General features: G+C 41.0%; 1 protein-coding gene across 1 annotated transcript; it reads left to right on the top strand.

Annotated features, from left to right (window-relative positions):
• The first annotated feature begins 518 nt into the window (after nucleotides 1-518).
• LOC142776183 (uncharacterized) lies at nucleotides 519-8,299 on the top strand. Its single transcript, XM_075879390.1, has 5 exons — nucleotides 519-689; nucleotides 4,037-4,098; nucleotides 4,311-4,400; nucleotides 6,146-6,172; nucleotides 8,134-8,299. Exons 1-5 carry the CDS (start codon nucleotides 614-616, stop codon nucleotides 8,191-8,193), a joined length of 315 nt encoding a protein of 104 aa, XP_075735505.1. The 5' UTR covers nucleotides 519-613; the 3' UTR covers nucleotides 8,194-8,299.
• The last annotated feature ends 13,110 nt before the right edge of the window (nucleotides 8,300-21,409 follow it).

Genomic DNA, 21,409 nt, shown 5'->3' with positions numbered 1-21,409 from the left:
CAGACAGAGCGACACTCAATCGTGGTCCGTGAATCATCAAGTGGGAGAAAGTGTTGGACGAAAAGGAGGGGGGAGAAGGGCTCGGGATGAGTAATACTCACGGGTTATAGGCATACGTACGTTTGCATAAGTGACATCGCAACAAAAAGTGCGTGGCAACTTCTATGGCCCTACTAAAAAAAACGACAAAGAACAAGGAAGGTAGACGGAACAGAGGAGACGATCGAAAATCGTGAGGCGTTTGACTACATCGTCCAGGTTTCCTGCTACGAGATTCTACGGCACCACGTGTACGAGAGAACATGAAAACAGCCTTCCTCTTTCCATATAATTTCTCTTCGTTTCTTCGTCACATTAAGCTCACATCTACGTAAGAAAGGTGGGCCAGAGCTGCTCTCAGGAAACAAAATTCAGCTGCAATAAGGAAATAAAAATAAACTAAAAAAAGTTCTACTCGTTGCGACCAAGGACAGTGAGAGGAGAGCGCGTGCATATATAACCTGGCGAAAAGCGTGGGTTATTCAATTCAACTCGTACTGAACGGTCGCAGACTTTCCGAGTGCTCCTATCTCTTTCTTAATTTATAGTACAAACTCTCTTATAACTATTCGACATGAAGCTGCTGATACTCTGCGGACTCCTCCTCGCTGGTGCCCTTCTTGCTGAGGCTGGCGGCCAGGAATTGTGTGGTAAGCTAGGTTATTGTTGTCAACGCTAACTTGCTTTCAGTCTGTGGCAGTTCCGACAGGAAACTGTAAGAGTGACGATTTTTCACACGGGCATTATAGAAATACTGCTGTATACGCGTTCATGTACTGGTAATGGCTTATTTGTCACCTTATTAATCCCAAGTGTAAAATTCAGGAAACCGAAGAAAGTAGGCAATTTTAAATTCATATGGGATGCTTGAATGGCAATTCGTGAAGTTGTCTTCACGAAGTGCAAAAAACATAATGTCTCAGCCAGGTGATACCACTTTACAAGCATGATGACTTTGTGTAGAAAGCAAATATTGGTCATTAATGTGTGATAATCTAAGGAAGCCAGCAGACAACAAACTAGGAACTGCTAAAACAAATTAAATGAGAAATGTCACATTGAAACTTTCAATAAAATAGAATACTATTTCACGGCAGATTTCCCAGTTTAAAAAAGTCTTTGTGTGACTTTTTAAACCTGAGAATTTCAATGACATCAAGAATGACGAGCTTTGCCACTTTCTTGTTCGCTTCGTTGTTTCATTATGTGTAGTAAACAAGTCCTCGTTCTCGCGTTTGTGCAATTTATCATATTTCTAACCACAAAACGTCTGAAACCAATTGTGCGCTGCAATTAGTATAGGCGAAATACATAGCTTTTTAAGGGTAGTTTTCAGTGTCCACAATCAGCTCAGCAATCAAATTGCGTGTTAAGAAGAGTTCGCTAGCTTATAGCCTTGTCAAGTTATTACCAGATCTATGCCTTCATGCATGCAAGCGTGCAAGTGCAAAAATGGAAAAGGTGGAAACTTCAACATGTCAGTTGTACATAATAAGTTTGAAAACAGCGCAACTGACAAGAACTAGCGAAGAGCGCAAACACAGCACTGACTTTCAACAATTTGTAATAACAAAGCGAAGTGTTAAAAAAGGAAACTAAGTCAGTTGCTTCAAAATTATACTCATCTACAAATTCGAACTGAGTAAACGTCCATTAAAAAGCCATCATTTACGCATGTGCTTCGATGAATTATCCCGCCGCGTATGTACAATAACTTCATTTTGATTCCTATATATATATATATATATATATATATAGTGGGGCGTATTAGTGTGGAAGGAGGAAGTTTTATAATGGCAATTTTGACTTGTGCAACACTGGTATCATGTTTCACGCCACTACAAAGCTCGACAGAGATTTTTAATCATAGTGGAATTCTTAATGAAAGCTTAAGCAGGAACGATCTTGGTTTGTTCTGGCTGGTGTGCCGTCCTTAAGAAAAAAGAATGGTCCAGTCCGGTCACGCGAGTAAGTACACGTTCAACAAAACGGGCGTCCATTTTAACGTGTTTGTATGTAGGTGTCTCTCTTGCTTCCTTTATTTTCCCTTGATGTAAATACAGACCCTCTATTTTCCTCTTGGCTCCGGCAATATGTGCGTCTCTAGCTGCACACAAACAAGTTGATACAAGATTCATCTGATAAAGCCTTCAAAAGCAAATTGCGTAGATAATTTTCTCGTAAGTTCAGATATTGTGCGAACGTCGTTGGGATGGCTGAAAAAGTGCTTAAAATTTATTGTATCGCACAGGCTGATTCGGTCCCGTTTTTTAGTTAGTCGTATTGAGGGGAATGTGAAACATTTTAGGCCTCACGTGACCTTTACACTTTGATTCTCAGCCTCGGTGGCCACGTTTGCGTGTAGGCGAAATGAAAATAACACCTGTGTGCTTGAGTTTAAGGGCTCAATAAAAAGGCTAAGTTTCTCAAAACTATTCCGCACTCTTTAACTATGCCATGCATTATTATCATTTCGTTTTCTTGCACGAAAAGCCCCAACTATCATTATTAGTACGCTTTCTTGCGTTACCTGAGGGGCGTTTCCGCACAAAAACACTCTCGCCTAAATAAAAATTTGCTGAAACAACCCATAGTGGCACAATTTCCTTGCAGTATACAATGCTTACACTGTAAAGCGCCTATTCATAACATTATATCCATCAGTATTTCTACGAATGTGTACTATGATATTAGCATCTGCTAGACAGAAAATTATACGCATGCAACTAATTCCGAAAGAATATTCAGGCTGCACTCATTATTTAGACAATGAATCAGTGTGCAAGTAAAAAAAGAAGTTCAAGACCATCCTTGCTTTTTAACATTTTGTTCTGAACTTCTACTTAGCGCATTAAGTGTGCCACCCTTTCATTGCTTGTGGATAGCGACATACCTAATTATTTCGACTATATTCTAAAGAAAAATGTAAGCTCCACCCAGAGTACGACTGTACACCTCTCGTTTACCTCTGCAAGCAAGCCGTGCCCCTCACTTCTGCTGGAAGTATGACTTTACTCCAACAATAATTTATCGGGTTTCACTCGCCCCAAGCACGATACGACAATGGTACACGTGGCTGCGAGCGACGCCAGGTTAAAGTTGACCACTTGGGGCTTTTAACGTTCAACTAAAGCTAACTACACAGGCGTTTTTACAGTTTGTTCTCACCGAAACGTGGCCGCCAATGCCGCGGGATCAAATACACGTCATCCAGCTTAGCAGCGCCACACTAAACGTGATGAACGGCCACGGCGGGCAGCGCAAGCACTTCCTCTCTGCCAGTACACTATAGGCATAAGGAAAAGTGAATGCGCATCGTTTCCAATGAAAAGGAATTTTTCGAACCTCACGTTCGTGGACTCTGCTATGTTCTTATAATTTTCGTCCAAAAACAATAATCTTTATGGCAAAAAAAAACGAATGCACATTTTATAGCGAAACGAACTATCTCAAGCGTGTGAAACTACTTCACGTGTCAAAAACGAGAGGAAAACCTATTTGGATAGAGCATCTATGCTAATTTTGTGTGGGTGGGACAGCAGTATGTCTGAGTAAGCTCATAGTTTTGCCTTGTTGTTCATACTACTGACTGTCAGTGGCTGTCAGCGACTGTCATTTTGTTTGAAATTCACTTCATTGGTCTGCGCAAATACACCAACGTACATCTACAATGTACAGAAATGTACAGTCGGGTACACTGTTAAAGGGAACACTTGCATATGCAGCACATTTCTGTTTCACTTTCTCGCAAAAGCACGGTGGTTTAACTTTACCCAAAACTTGTGGTTACTAGTCGTTCTGACACTTTTTGACAGACTAGTGCCCCGCATAAGCATTGTTTTCTTATCCACTTGCTACTAGAGGTCCTGATATGAATGGTGCTCATTGTAGTGTTCCCTTTACCAGTGGATGGTACTGTGCATCAATGCTTATTACTACTCATGCTTTAACTGAGAGACACAAGCAGCAGATTGCAATTCTTTTTTTTTTCTTTCAGCGCTTGACCATGATCAAATCAAGAAAGTTTTGAGTTGCATGGGAGAGCACGTCAACTCTGAGGTATGAAAACAATATTAAAACTCAATCAATATATAAATAAATCAGTTAGTCGAAGAAACAAATAAATAAATATTAAATATTTAAACGTGCTTCTCTTCTTTGTAATAGTGTCACAGAAAAAGTGCAAAGCATGCGAGGACATTCACCCTCGACTCTGAGTATGACGCATTAGCGCACCCTTTTCAATCCTGCCTTACTTATCTTTTTCGCAGCTCAAGGGCAAGGCGAAGGAGATCATCACCAGCCAGGGTGACAACCTGGCTGAGCTCGTGAAAAGGCAGTGCGAGGCTGAAGTCGACTTCGTGAGTTGAAGCTCTTTAACTTCCAGGCCTGCTACATTTTTGTAGGGAATACAATACTACGCTGAGGATGCTGCAACTATTTTTATTAAGAAAACCTTGGTATTGGTTGGCGCAAGCATAGGAAGACCCTTTCTTAAACTCTATGGGTATTCAAAAAGGAAGAAAAAGAAGTTACGTGATGTTTCATGCGATGGCCACGAAGGATATTACGAGGAACCATTTCTTAGGCTGCTGTTGTTTGCGCGTGCGAATAAATGCATATTTGAAGACAGACAGAAAAGTAACAATAAATTAAAAGCAAAGAGGACCGGGTTTACGAACATGGGACAACTGTTTGACTCAGCTCTACCTGTGCGTGCTAAAGAAAGCTTGTTTCGGGCAAAAGGCGACCGAATTTCGATTACGAGAAACAAATATAAAACATCATAATAGAACGTTTCTATCTGGGGGAGAAGATTTGCAGAAAACTCACCTAGCCATCCCAATGTGCATCTAATTGATAGTCATGAAAGACGATTTCAGGCGCCTGCTCAAAGCCAACCTGAGATATAAAAGTCAGGTTTCAACTTCTTTATATTACAACCACTTCACCTATACGCTGACCTTTCAGATCAACATATACGCTGATCTGAAACACTATTTAGAAGAATGTACTGATTTATTAAGTAACTGTCATAATTAGTCTGATGAGTGTCTTGATTTCAACATGTAAGTAGGTGTTTATTCCGTTTTCGTTCTCTCGTGCATTTTAACGGTTTAGTGCGGTTTTTTCATGTACTGTAATGTTTCTTTGCCGATTCTTTATTACATTAGATTGTAAATACTTTAGTTATTTCTTTATTGATATTGTACAACTTTTTTAGTTACACTTTTCTGAAGTGCCTTTATAAAATCTTTCTTTTTGGACCCAAACTAGCCTATGGCTATGGATGTATGCAAATTTTTCGTAAATAGTGTGACCAATAAAGTTCAATTCAATTCAATTCCATTCAATTCAAGAAGCGGGATGCGGTAATTTTGCCTTGTATGCAATGATAGTTTTCACAGCCTGACCAAGAACGCTACTACTACTCCAGTAATACCTAGCCCTGGGTTTTCTTGCCATTTTATCTTCCCAGTTAATGTTCTCAAAAACAAAATAATTATGGCGGGCACGAGAACTACGAACAATTTAGTGAAGTTATCATATAAAGACCCAAACTATGCGAGTATTTGGTAGTTCAATTTTGTGGGCTGTGCTCAAAGAGATCTCGTCCTTTTAGACAACCCTACTTCGATGAAAATATGCTCTCGCTCATCTGACACTGAGTTATAAGCTTGCTCTGAAATGCTTTGGACCCATAGGCGTGCTCACAAGGGAGCAGAAGGGGTTGCCCCCCCCCCCCCCCCCCTGTCACCTAACATGTAGTGCGAACTCAGGCCTATACATTGACATATTATGAAGGTGAGGGGCGCAATGTCACCCCATACATTGACAAAAATAGATGGGGTGACGCTGCGACGAACCTTTGCTACCCCTGAAAGTGAATCCTGCGCACGCCTATGTTCGCACGTTCCCCGTGCACCACAAACACAAAAAAAAGGTGCAACTTGGTTTAACGCCAGCAGAAAGCGTTTTAAAAGGTCAATACAGGCTATGTTTCACCATTCACATGTTGCGTTTCAGTGTCTACAGTTGCTGATCGATACGTATAAAGAGCATTAAATGAATACATTCAAAATGAAAATAATTTTTTTTCTTTCAGCTTGAGCTGCTGAAGACCGCATTTTCCGTAAGTATTTGTTCATCGTTACTGTAAATTGTGTTCTCTAATTTGCTAAAGAGCAGAGGCATATTTCCCTGACGTGCACGTAGTTGTTCGGTTACTGTCATTTTTTTCTAACCTTTATTCATAAATACTGTATATATCTGAGAAAAATTGGTCACACAACATTTAAAATTATACTGTGAACTTCTCGTAGCAAAGTTTAAATAGAATAGAATAAAACTCGAAATAGCATAGACAATAGGATACACAGCGGAATGTTACGCAGTATCCGACTTGAATCGGAGCCTGATATACCTGAAGTTCGAAACTTATTAGATAACTGCCTTCAGCAACACCAGCATATAGTTTATTCAGTTCGTATCTTTGAGTGTGCATATACATTTCTGTATAACTAGGTCTTTCAAGAAGTCCCTATCACCGCTTTAACTTCAATACCACTTTGAAAGCTCAGTTGAACTGCATCAATTATAGATAACTGAACTACGTTAATTAAAGAGAGATACAGAGAACAATAAATGAGTTTCACATGAACTGTAACTGGTCAATTTCACTGGCTTTCACTGGTAAATTTGCGGATTTAGTCATCGTGCTGTGGTTTGTTCGCACTTGAAACCCCATAAATAGCTCTGTTGTTTTGCTGCTGCAGTCAGCCAGGTCTCGTCATTCTCACGACAGTAAAGCGTATATGGCACCAAAAGCCATATATGAGAAAGATAGGGCCATAAGTGTTACCACAAAAAGAACTGGCTTTGACATATCGCGACCGCTGTTTGCTTTTTCTCGAGTCGAAGAGCGCTGGATGTGCTTAGTGTTTTTTGGACAGGCGCTTAGCAAAGTCGGCGAATGTGCGAGACTCTTAACGACCGGATCTCGAGTACTAAAGCTAATGCTAGGAACACACTGGGCTAGCTCGTGGAGACGTGGTCTATGACGTGCGTCAAACACGGTGTTTCGTCTTCACACGCAGAGCAGTAAAACAGGACGAACGCGATAAAAAAATGCAGCCGCGAAAGAAGCGCGTAACGGTATCTCCTGTCCTTCAGCTGTTGCAGGGGTGAATGAACACGCACTCAATGCATACAGCTGCTCTAGAACGCTGCGACACGTAGACGACACGATAGGGCAGGCACAAACGGGCTGGAAAGGGCTGTGTAGTAGACGATAAAGAAACCTGAGCGAAAGCAGCGAGATGACTGCCTGCACTCTCAAGGTTAGTTGTTACAGCGTGAACCTAAGTACCAAGTCAGATATAGAACCTTACATCACGGATACACGAAGGCATTGCGTCTCGTCTCCAATGAACCGGCACACTGAAGCCCACAACTTTCCATTTTGCTGATTACCGTATTATGTAGCATTTCCACTGAAGTCACTTTCTTCCCCACAGCCCTGCATATTTGTTATTAATTCATTGCAATATGTATGTTTACAGCTCACAGTGAAGTATAATTTCTTGTTTAAAGAGCTCAAGTTTTTATCATAAAGCATTAATCATCGTGTGAACTTGGTAGGACCATGCAAGGTCAAGCATATATTGCATCCATCAATCGAAACAATACATTCTCGAAGGCTGCGCAATAACAGCCTCTAACGCAAACGGGTACTTTACTTTTTGTGGTAGCGTCATTTACAATCGTAAATACTACAACACGGTCTTGTGTTCTCATTTTTTTTTTTACGCAAAGCTCATGTTAGACGCCTATGTTGGATTGCGAACTAACAGAAATTGCAACAGAATTTGTGACTTTGTTGATGGGGATTCTAGCACGTATCTGTACCAGCTAAGTAACAATACTGTTGTTTTATGTAACCACACTTTGTTGTAGAGAGGCGGAATGAGGTAGTGGGATATCTTTGAAGCCTTGATAAACATTAACTTGACATTTGTGGATAGCGTTACCTGAACTCATTATGTTAAGAGGGTGGATGCACGCTTCTAACAATTTTTATGCGAATTTTTCTAGGAGGAAGAAGCAGATGCGATTAAGAAGGCTTACGGTGAATGCAAGAACGCTGGCCATTAATATGGTTCCTAATATCAGTGATCTATTCAATGGACGTCCTGGAAGAGAAAAACGTGTTTTTTAGTATGCTGGAGCATATACAAAAATAAAGAAGTACATGGACTAACGTGCTTGCATTGTCATTTCCATATTCCCTGAAAGTATAAAATGAGAACAAAAAAGCAGCCATTTGGGGGTGGAGGTACTTCTAGAATGCTGTGTTGGCTACTCTGTATTCAAGGAAGGAAAGCGGTAAAAAAACGAAAGGTAGATGGATGAAACAGGAAAAAATGTGAGACACGAACGCCTTACAGCAGCAGAGTGTCTATGGACACCATTAGTGAATTGTCGCTTATATCTTAATCGATGAAGGCGATTTATAGTATGATGACGGTGGACGGCACGTCTCCCGGGATTTTTTCTTAAGTACTATGCCACGTCCTCTTAGTGCTCGCCCTAACACGTTCAATGGAATCGGCAGATGTACAAAACAAACATAAAGGCAGAGAGGTTAATTAGCAGATAACACCTGCTTTTGGTTAACAGAATAACATTGTCTGCACTGGGTAAGAACACTGCGGTCTTAGACTTACGTATCAATTTTCAAAATAAAGAAACACACTACCTATTACTTACGTATTGATGGTGTGCCTCATATATGCGTAATATTTGTTCAGTGATTATTCATAAATATCAACGCAGCCACCAGATAGATGGCTGGGTGTTAAGCAAGTTAGGGCATAGGCTTTCGCCTGGTGGCTGACTTGTTTGACTGACAGACAGACCTACATACGAATAGACGGACGGACGGATGGATGGATGGACGGACGAATGGGTGGACAGACAGACAGACAGACAGACAGACAGACAGACAGACAGACAGACAGACAGACAGACAGACAGACAGACAGACAGACAGACAGACAGACAGACAGACAGTAAAATTTCTTCGTTGAAGCATCCTAAGAAATACTCTCGTCTTTAAAAGTGAGCTATCTCATTTGCTGCATGGCTTAACAACGGTGCGACGGAGAAGATTAAAATACTTTCTTCCACATAAACACAAGCCGTACAAAAGGTACTTAAGGTTAAGTGCCCAGTATTTGCAAAAGGCTTCCGTAGGCACCAGGACACCACTGTCTCCAGAGGAACGTATGTGCTTGAGAATCGAGTACTAAACAACGCAGCTGTGTTCTCTAAGCTCACATGTAGTTTTCTTCTATGTTTTCTTTGGTTTCATTGAATTTATATAAGGAGATGTTAGTACACAAACAGGGCCTCAGCTACTACTCATTCCTTAGAATTATCTAACATAGAGCAAGTAGGGTCTAAATCTACAAGCGTAAGAAGTCCACAACACACAACATACAATTTAGCATAACATTTATGAGATGAGATTTCAAAACAACGTATTCAACAATCACATGTATGTGCACATACAGCGATGTTAACAAATTTAGGAGCAATCGTATGTTTCCTTCTTTCAGTGTTCTCTTCTTTGCCTCCCTAATTACCGTTCCCTAGGATAGAGTGGCAAAGCGGACGCTCGTCTGTGGTCCCTCTTGCTTTTGCATCTTTTGCCTTCTCCTCCTTGATTCAAGAAACCAATCCCACATTGCAGCATTTGCGCTTAGCGATGGATAAGTTTGAAATGTGCACAGTCATGACTGAATGGTCAGCTTATTTGGTGTGAAAGGGCCGAAAATGCCTTGCAACCAATCCAACATAAAATATACTTGGCGTAGGCTGGAGGCCAAACTAGGGTGTGACACATGCTTACCTGTTTCTTGAATGCTGTGCGCAAGGAAACTAAAAATTCTACATTTTCTTTAACTTCACAGCATAAAAATTGGGCAAAATCATGGCAGTGCTTCTTCTTATGAATCCGCGAAAATATTTGTCTTTCGTCGAAGTTCCATGAAGCTCTGCGGAGCCCCGCTCTTCACGACCAAACCTGGGCGACCCAGCACGCCAGTGAGGCAGCGTCGAGGCAAGCTCTTGACGTCCCCTCATAGAATGCCTAGGCCCGGCCAGCTGAACCTGCTGGTTTCTTATAATAAAGTTTATTCCTCCTCCTCCTTATAATAAAAGCTACACACATCGCACAGAAAGAAAGAAGTGTTTTATCTGTGTTTCAGACCACGTCCTCTTCTTCCGGGCCATATTCAGCTTCGACACGCATTGGTTACAATTTCCTGACATTCTTGTCACAAAAACATTTCACTCTTACAAAACAGAGAGCATGCGTTTTTAGAGCATGGGCGCACTCAGTTCTGATATCGTCATTGAATTTTGGGAAGGAATATTTTAACTTACGTATACCTGCTACGATTTTTGAAAGAATGGGTGTGCCACAAATGGTAACCAGCTACGAATTTCTCGTATCTGCAACTGTGCACACCTCAATACTTGGGAAGACAATTGACGCGGTTTTTTTATTTAGCCACTTAAACGTAAACTTCGCTACAGCACAGTATTTCCACCTCGATGTATAGTTTGGGTTCGAAAACACAAAAATGCATAAATACGCATCAAAGCATTATTATTCTTAATTCTCAACCAATCGAAATCCTCGGCATAAGAACTGTCTTCCGCTTCCAGAAAATGATGTTATATGACTGCAGTTAGCGCGGATAACTTCAGGGACAAATTAAAATATCAAATGCTTCCATCTTCTCGCGTTCACTGATGGTACAATTGTCATTGAAAACTATCGTAAGCGATCGTACAATAAAAACAGCATGCGTAATTTAGGGCACAAGGTGCCTTTACTAACTGACAGCAGACCAAATAAAGAACTACCACTTAAAAAAGAAAGCTGCAGTTTTGAAACGATCACATGATGCAACGCAATGACGATAGACTCTGGGTGGTCCATTGTCGTGAAAGAGCCATTACTCCGGAACAAGAGTAGTTTGCGGAAGTAAAAAATATTAACGACTTTTGGCGCTGTCATTCATGGACACAATAATAAAAAACATGGAGGATGCTATAACTTTGCCTTCGAGAGTAGAAAACAACATCGTTCCGTGCCCCGTGCGCATCATTAATATCGTTAAGCTTTGCATAAAAAAAGGAACACTTGCGTGCGATCACTGGTCGTTTCAAACTATCCTGCAAAACGAGCTTTTACCGCGTTAAAGTTTGAACAGTCAAAGAACTTTGCGTTCAGTTTTGGCGTCTTAGATGGGCAAATGAATAATAATTGTAGCGCAGTATTATATACCTACCCCAGGTTAGCACTATCAGTAGCATGAAATGTGGAGAACATTCGCGTATACTATTTCGAATGCTACTTCAATACTCAGAGTGTTGAATCTTAAATTGATGTCAATTCTGAAGAACCAAGACCCACCTTGACATTTTATACAAACCTTGTTTTTATATATTGATCTGTGAGATTTAACGTCCCAAAACCACCTAATGATTACGAGAGACGCCGTAGTGAAGGACTCCGGAAATTTCGTCCACGTGGGGTTCTTTTACGTGCACCCAAATCTGAGCACACGGGCCTACAGCACTTCCACCTCCATCGGAAATGCAGCCGCCACAACCGGCACTTGATCCCGCGACCTGTGGGTCAGCAGCCAAGTACCTTAGCCACTAGAGCACCGCGGTAGGGCAGCCTTGTTTTGATAATTGGAGTGGAAGTTCATGTAATCTGATACGTGCAGCACTTTTTACGAGTGGTATTAGATACGAATTACTTCGGGAAGCACCACGACTTAGTTATAAACTCTACTTTTGGGGCCAGGAATGCCACCATTACTATAGGTCTTTGCTGAAATAAAATTTCGTTTATAATTTCTCTCACCTTTTGTATTACTTAGATACATCGTGAATGAATGAAAGAAGTGTCAATTTTAAGGCCTAGTTTCTCTTTGTTATGTGAAATATTAACGAGAAATTGAGAACTCACAAAAATAATGTCAACAGAAGCATGGAGGATGCTAATTTATTTTATATGCGGGGTTTAGCGTCCCGGAACGACCACAAGATTTGGAGAGATGCCATAGTGGAGGGATACGGCAATTTCAACCACCTGGTGCACTTTAACATGCACCTAAACTTGACATAGGGGATGTTATTAGAAGTAATTGTAATGAAAATGAGAAGAAAGAAAAGTGAACGAAAAGATAACTTGCCTTTTGGCAAGTTATCAAAAGGCAAAATGCAAAAAAAAACGAGTGTACTACACTCACCACAATGGCACCAGGTGGCGCTTGCTGAAGCTAGAGCTAGGGCTGAAAATATGGCACTATGGAACTACAATAGCTATGACGTTGCGAGAGGGATTTGGAAAGGTGTCATGGTCCCGGGTTTGACGTTATGCAGTCTTTTGCATGAAACCAGAGGTTTAAGCAAGAGTGGAAAGTAAAGGACTTGCCATTGGTACACTTGTTTTGGGAGCACACGGGAATACCCCTAATTAGGGGGAACAGGTTGACATGGGATGGGCATCGTTTGAGTGCAGGGAAGCTTGTAACAAGACAGAATTCGAGGAGTGATTGAGAAAAGAGGGAGAGGAGCGTTCGGCTAAGAAAGATTTCAGCTACTTGTGCATGAAAAATGTTGATACTAAATGGAGCCAGCGAACGCGAAAATTGTCAAGCAAGTATTTAGACAATAACAGATTACCAATCCAAAAGGAAACACCGGTTAAGAAGAAGGCGAAGGAAACAGAGAGGGACATGTGGAAGATTGGAATGCTTACGAACTCATTACTCGAGAGCTATGGAACTTGCAAGCGGGAAATTGCAAAAAAAAATCTACAATAATTCTCGGGGTAGTTCTCTGCTGTTCGAGACCAGAACGGCAGTGTTGCGAACCAAGACGTACCGAGCCACATACGAAGGAACAGACACGGTATGTAATGCGTTTGGAGAGGAGGAGGAAACGGCTTAACATTTGATAATGTTCTGTAAAGGACTCCACCCTAGTCAAAGATAATGGCTCGAGATTTTTCAAAGCATTGAGGTTGAGGGACAGTGAAAGCGAAATATTGATTTGTGGGGTTTAACGTCCCAAAACCACCATATGATTATGAGAGACGCCGTAGTGGAGGGCTCCGGAAATTTTGTGAAGGCGAAATAGACGTTTAACGAGTAGAAATAACCAGAAAGAGGCTAATCGATTGGTGGCTACAATCAAGGCGCTAGTGAAACTCAATATTTAAAACATAGTGATATTACTTAACTTTATGGCTAAGTGGCATGAGCCACCGCCCGATCTAAAGGGCACAGCCTGATATATTCATCCACGTTGAAAATGCACATATATACCCTATAATGTGGACGAGGGGATGATTGCCACCGCAGCTCAGTGGTAGAGCATCAGATGCGTTATTCGAAGGTTGAAGGTTCGGATCCTGCCGGTGGCATGTTATCTTTTTGTGACTAATCTACCGTCTGATTCATAATACAATTACTTCTAAAAACATATATTCTTCTCTTGGCATCATTCTCTGTTAGTTTTCATTACCTATAGGTACATCATACACGGCAGCATGATCCTTTTCTCCATTCTTATCAAAGTAATGTTCAAGAGACATGGTTTGGAACTACTCGGGGTAAACTACTTCGGGTATAACGGTTCTCAGTACATGAACGTCAAAGTAGACAATAGTGTAAAATACTTCTCTTGTATAAGTAGTAAAAATTTGGTAGTTAGATAGCTCTCTATGCCTTCGTAGAGGATATACGCGTGATGTAGGAGGTGAAATTTCAATTTTGACTCTTATGGTTGGTTTTGGCACTATATTTAATTCTACGGAAAATTTTTACACGTACAACAGATAACTGTATCTCGTCTGATACCCGAGCACACGGACCTACAGCACTTTTGCTTCTATCGAAGATTCAGTCCCCGCAACCGATATTCGATCCCGCAACCTGCGAGTCAATAACCGAGTACCTTAGTCATTAGACTGCCGTGGCGGGGCAGGCTCACATACCGAAGTAGGGTGATTAGAGCGCTAGGAACAAAATATGCACTTGCCTAAAATCTTACGTCCAACTAGTATATCGTTCGCTTGATGTTACAGTGGGCCTGGCTATAGCAGATGACTTGTAATTGCTTAACTGTTTATATTTTGACGGGGGGAAGTCAAACCTAAGGCGATGTTGTCGCTACGTAAACTATCGTTCACGAGAGCACGACAGCTTTAACCAACGCCGGGGCGGGGAGAGGGTTCTAATCTACCTTTTACGTTTTGGGACCAGCAGGACGTACAGGCCATGCCTCGAAATGTAAGATTTTAGCAAAGAGTTGGAAATAGGTACTACAATACCCGTGGAAATGTTTAATAATGCTGCTGTCTTACTCGACCCTGCATCGGCATTGACAACGTTGGTGTTCGGTACTTATAATTATAAAAAAACGAATAAAACTAACTTAATGTTTCAGATGAGGCAGGGTTTGAAGCTAAAGGTCCTCACAATCCGAAGACAAGGCCTATACCCACTGCTATATATAACCATCCTTGAAAAAAAATCTATGAGAACAACAAGAAGGCGTTGTGCGGACAGTTGGACACAATTGAAAAGAACACTGCCTATATTAGTGCTTGATTCATGTATCTCATTAAAATAGATATAGAAATATAAACCTATAGGGACTCTTTTGATGCTAAATATCAAGAAATGAACGGGCACTTTCTTTAGAGACCTACATTAATTGTAATATAAGTCATTGTCGGAGTCGGCAGGTCTTGTGATCTTGCTTTAGGCAATCAATTGTAAGCGCGTGCACATCAAATCTAGCAACGAGTTCACGACACCACGAGCCCTCGCTGGCTAATCGCATACACTCGTGCGCTTACAGCCTTGCTGTCCTAAAGGTTTGACAGCGTGGGAACCGCAGATTTCTTCCTTAAATGCAAAAGCATCCTATGCTAGGAGCAGTGCCCATGCTGCGGCGTCCGCAGCCATTTTGCGCATGCGCCGATTCGGCCCCTTTTATCGCGTGAACGCGAGGAGGTTGTCGAAAGTGACGTTAGCCCTGCGTTCAGTTCTTTTCTCTGCTTCCGTTTTTTTTTCTCGCTCGTATATAACGCGGCACGCGTTCGCTCCCGTTACACTCTCCTTCGCAACGACAATATAGTTGCTCGCGATATTCAACGTTCAGGCACTTCGCCGTGCTCCCGACTGGGCTGCAGAAATTATGTGCCTTTCTCCTCTTCGAACCACTAACACCACCACCATATTCAACGTAAACGAAAACGCCAGGAAGCGTTGAACTCTCCTCTGCAAGTCGCTGTGGGCGTTCGCAAATCTGAACGTAAACGGCCACGCCGGTAACAGAATCTGGAAGCTGCGAGGCTGAAAAAGCACGCATTTGCTGTGTTTCCGTCATTCTCCCTCTGTGAAGCAGTGTGCGAAACGCCATGAACAACGTCAACGTCGGCGATAGTTGCAGCGGCAGCACCACCTCCGCGTTGCCGAGAAAGGCTCGGGAAGCCGAACGTAAACGCCTCGACAACCACCATAACCGCCACCATAGCCGTCATAAGTTATATACCAACCGCCAAGTTATATGAGACAAACGGAAACTTGATGCGCACCCCCGCAATGCTTTCGCATCCCACCATGGTTGACTCTAGAGAGAATCATGTTCTTTTCTATAACACGGAAATGGCAAATAAATGGGTTAGCGAGCTTTCGCATGCACTCAATAGAAGTCAGGCTGCCTTCTTAGATAGAATGAGGTAACACGCATCCTACGGTGTATAGTGTTTCGCCTGTTTTGCGCATTGGCCTGACAATTTTTTCGTCTTAGAAACATCAGACCAATTTATGTTCTCACCAACATTTAGGACAAGTATGCAGATGCGCTTTGTCTATAGGAACTGCCGCTTTGCTTACGTCACAGCTGATGTGTGCGAACTTTGGCAGCAAGTCTGCTATAGAGGAGCGTGCGGGGAAAAATGGCCGTGCCTGCAAAAGAAGAATCCTCTTATTTAGAGATACCGGTGTAACGTTATCGGCCTATAATTGTTTTTTGTATCTATTGTTTGCGTTGCTAAGCATATTTTTATACGTCTCAACGAAGAAACCAGATACGCTGTCATTTTGTTCTTGTTACTACTTATGCGGTGCAGTGGTCATCATCAACTTTACCATACGCCATTTTCTCAGGTTATCGGTCTAAAAATATTCGTCCAGACGAGTGAAGGAAAAAGCGATGAACACAATGTTAAACAGGGACCGCTACATGGAAGTGCGCTTAGCCCTGTTCTATTCAACTGCGTCATGGCTAATTTAGCAAGAAGACTGCCACCTCACTTGCGATTCTCACTTTATGCAGACGATGTGTGCATTTGAGCATCTGGAAATAATGTTGAAGTAAATCAGATTGCACTACAAAAGGGCATAACTACCAATGACCACGTTTAATAAAAGGAAGGATGGCTCTATCACACATGAATACAGTTGTGTTGCCCTTCATTCCCAAAAGGTTAAAAAATTTCAACCTTAGGCTCGATGAACTATCTTTACAGATTGTGACACAGCATCGATTTCTTGGAGTAATACTTGATCGACGGCTATCCTAGGCTCCAAACATGAAAAAAACTCGAAAGCAATGTTGATGAAATAGTTAATTTTGTTCGCAGGATTGCTGGTACTTCATAGGGTGGGTAAGTAACATCACTACGCACTGTTCATAATGATCTAATACGACAAAGAATTACATACTCTGCGGCAAAACTTAACGGCATTTTCCCCACGCCTGAACAAAGACTGCAAATATTTCTGGCCAGGGGACTACGCGTATGTTTAGGAGTTTCGCAAGTGACCTTCAGTTCTCTTGTAACAGCAGAGGCTTGCCAATCTCCGTTTGCAGTGATCAGAAGTACAGAACCATGCAGACATTTTTTTTTCGCCTCAAACACAACATAAAATCAGCCATTGGCTCTGGAGATATCACAGAGGAATGGATGCTGCATTCATAAAGGAATTAAGTAAAATGCCAGTACATTGCCAAGCAATGAGTTTTTTAACTCGTACATCGATTATCTTCCATAGCTATCCGCGTTACCAAAAATCAAAGGGTAAGTGAATGGCGTTATCGGGAAAAATGACATGTTCATTCAAGCCGCCCAACAACTAGCGTTTTACCACATATATATGCAATAGCCTGGTTGCATGCATGTATATACAAATGCATCCAGTCTAGCAACATCTTCAACTTAAGCATTTATTGTACCATACTTCAATGCACATGATTAATTTGTGTTATCTCACGTGCCATCATCTAAAGCAGCTGAACTGTTCGCTATTGTAAGCCCTTTAAAATTTATCATATTGGTAAGAGATGCTAAAACGCCTCGACAACCACTGCTGCAAAATACTAGAACATGTCATCTACAGTAGTTTGGTTAAATATCTAGAATCTTACTTGTTATTCGCAGCAGCCCAACATGGTTTTCGCATGTCGTACTCCTGTGAAACCCATATAATTTACTTTATTCACAAATTACATAAAATTTTAGATAGGTCTTCGCATGCTGACTGCATATTATTAGATTTTTCAAAGGAATTCAATAAGGTTTCACACGGGCTACTACTTCCCAAATTAAATCAATTAAACATTGACAGAAGTTTGTTGACTTGGATTGAATATTTTTTGACTGATCGTTCGCAGTATGTTGTCGCTAATCAATCTTCCTCTCCATTTAGCCCTGTTTATTCAGGTGTGCCGCAGGGATTTGTCCTTGGGCCCCTCTTGTTTCTTATTTATATTAATAACTTGGCTTCTTTGTTGAAATCTAATGTCCTTTTGTTTGCTGATGACTGTGTTATTTTCTGTGAAATAACCTGTGATAACGACGCTACCATTTTGCAGTATGATTTGAACTCTGTCGTTAATTGGTCGAAAACTTGGCTAATCGAACTCAACATTAACAAATGCAAGACAATGCGTGTTTCTCGTACTAAAACCAACCCATCACACTATTCTCTTAACAATATCCTATTAGAATCAGTTGCTTCCTACAAATACCTTGGCATTCACATTACCACGAACTTAACCTTGTACTTTCATATTCAGCATATTGTTAACCAAGCTAACTGCATGTTGGGTTACTTGCGCCGCAATGTTTTACAGCTCCCTCATCACTCAAATTATTGCTCTACAAAACATTAGTTCGTTCAATACTGGAATATGCATGCTCAGTATGAGACCCATGTCACAGAAAACTTATAACTGCACTAGAACTTGTTCAAAATAATTCTGTTAGATTTGTGCTAGGCAATTACCATCGGACCACGAGCATTGCTAGAATGAAATCTGATTTAGCCCTCCCATCTCTCTCCATCAGGCGCCAAATTTCGCGGCTAACTATTTTTCATAAGCTGTATCACCACCCCGTGCTGCGTGGCGAGCTTATACCAAGGCCACACTATCAATCAAGTCGTGTTGACCATGTGTGCAAAGTTGGAATTGATATGTGCAAAACAAAGCATTGCTTTCATTTCTTCTTGCCCCAGACAAGTCGCGACTGGAATCACCTTCTTTTTGACACTGCATCCATTAATGACGTCCAACAGTTTCGAAATGTTCTAGCTAACATTGTATATTCAGGAGTTCTTCTAATGTTTTTAATTACATAGTGTTAATGATGTTATTGTATGTTGTATCTTAACGTCTTTGTGCTTTTTTGTTGTTCCTTGCTCTCACACCACTCCCCTCTGTAATGCCTTTGGCCCTGAGGGGATCCTAATAAATAAATAAATAAATAAATAAATAAATAAATAAATAAATAAATAAATAAATAAATAAATAAATAAGTAAGTAAATAAATAAATAAATAAATAAACAAACAAACAAACAAACAAATAAATAAATAAATAAATAAACAAATAAATAAATAAATAAATAAATAAATAAATAAATAAATAAATAAATAAAAATGGATACTTTTCAGTTATTTACAAGCGGCAGTAATATCATTTCGCAGCACCAAAGAGAGAACAATAAATGATAGCCTGATTTACGAAACACTTAAAGAGCTCACAAAGGCAAACCAAAAGCACCGTAGGATAATGTCTCAGTGGATATCAGGACACGGCCGCATACACGGCAAACCAGCAGCTGATGAAGAAGCACGGGAAGCACATCGCCAAAATGCTTTGGTTTCTATTCCAGTATTAAAAAAAATTAATTGCGTTGCATTTAAAGACAAAATCTCTCAAAATGTGTAAAAATACGTGGTTTCATCAAACCTCTAAAAGCTTTAATTTATATCATATAGACCTTCCGTTATCCCTAGGCAGAAGTGTGTAAACCCTTATTCATCGATTAAGATTAGGCACTGCCTACACCAAGCATATTTGCATAGACCTAGCCACGTTAAGACTTCAGAATGTCATTGCGGATTTGTAGACGAAGACATCACTTCGTTTTAGAATGATCGAAACACGAAACACGAAGACACCGACTTGAATCATCCCTGATGACTTTAGATCACAGAACTTTTATTTTGAGCCCCGCCGTGGTGGTCTAGTGGCTAAGGTACTCGGCTGCTGATCTGCAGGTCACGGGATCGAATCCCGGCTGCGGCGGCTGCATTTCCGATGAAGGCGGAAAAGCTGGAAGCCCGTGGGCTCAGATTTGGGTGCACGTTAAAGAGCCGCAGGTGGTTAAAATTTCCGGAGCCCTCCATTATGGCGTCTCTCATACCCATATGGTGGTTTTGAGATGTTAAACCTTACATGCCAATCAATGAACCTTCAGTTTAAGAAAACTTTTGGGCCCGCGACCAACAAGGCGTTTACATTAAGACGTGTGCCGTAAAAGCACTGAAAGTTGTCCTTGAAGACAGTGGTATTCTTGGTCAATATTATTGCAATTCAGATATTTATACGTGACAGTGCGTAATTATGAAACTATTGACTGTTGTGCTAAGTATGTGACTGTTACGTTGACAATTATGTGACTGTTCGACTCTGCGCAATGGGTTGTGTTCAATTTCTTAACATCACCGTATATGCACGTGTGTGTGATTGTTGAATACGTTGTTTCAAAATAGCATATGATAACTGTTAGCTAAATTGTACAACTATGAGCTGTGGACTTTCTACGCTTGGAGACTTGAACATTCCGTGAACTTTGTTATTAGACCGTTTTAAGCGATAAGGAGTAGCCGGCGACCTATTGGTGCACCAACATCTCCTCACATCACATCAATAAAGAAAGCATTTTCTATTTTCTTCAAGAGTTACCCCTGTTCAGACAAACTCTACTAAACTCTAGTGAACTAATAAGAAATAGGCACCACCGTCACGTCGAGCTTTCCAACTTTCTTCTATTAAGTTATTCTACCGATGTGAATCTGTCTTATATTTTGCACGTATTGTAAATACAATCAATTTCACTGTGCGTACCTCGGCCCACCACTGTCTTGAGAAAGTAGTGAAGCATCTGCTGCTGCTCTGAGAGGTAGACATGTGCTGCAGCCGGATATCTACCAGGGTAAGCACAAGTGTGCTTCCGCTCATGTGCTCAACACAACGATGCTCCAAGTCGCTTTAAAGAATACACACCTTGTCGAAAATCACCCTCGTGGGACAGCAAAACCTAAAATAAAGAATTCGTCCCTTTCTCTCTCACTCTGTTTTAGAGTTTCACAAGTTAGGTAAACGTTTTTCTAGACGATGATAGAAATCATAAAAGAGTATTTATATTATCGAATACATTATCATAAGGCCCACAATGAAGTTCTCATTTTAAATAGGTCTACATATTCATGTCAGGCTTTTTAAATAATACACCGTGTAAAACTACAACGTGATATGCGAGTTATCTTCATCATCCTCGCCAATCTGTCCAGGAATGACTAAGATTAGTAGAATATATTTTTGTTGCTGGCCTCTACCCCTGAATTCTTTTTTTTTTCACTTTCACACACGTATTTAACACTTCACAGCAATGCGATTCCATTAAAAAAGAGTCATACAACTGTTCTTTTTTTTCTAGCATCCATGATACGCAGAATAATCAGGGGCTCTGAAGCCTTTTCAAATGCAGCAATAAAGAGTGTGGATTGCGCTGTTGTGTTGGTTCGGTCCACTTATATCTTCTAAGTTTGGTTCCGGTGCCAGTGAACCTACGAGACATGACAACAACTCCGGTGAGTAAACAAAGCCATAAGGTAATCGTGGTAAACTGCAATTCATGGGAGCGAGCGAGTAAACAAAAGTGAGACAGTCACAAAGGCAATTCAAGTGCGAATACGGGC

This window comes from Rhipicephalus microplus, chromosome X (genome assembly GCF_043290135.1).
Source record: "Rhipicephalus microplus isolate Deutch F79 chromosome X, USDA_Rmic, whole genome shotgun sequence".
NCBI classification, from domain to species: domain Eukaryota; kingdom Metazoa; phylum Arthropoda; class Arachnida; order Ixodida; family Ixodidae; genus Rhipicephalus; species Rhipicephalus microplus.
The sequence above is the reverse complement of the archived record's forward strand: the minus strand, read 5'-3'. Positions and strand labels throughout refer to the sequence as shown.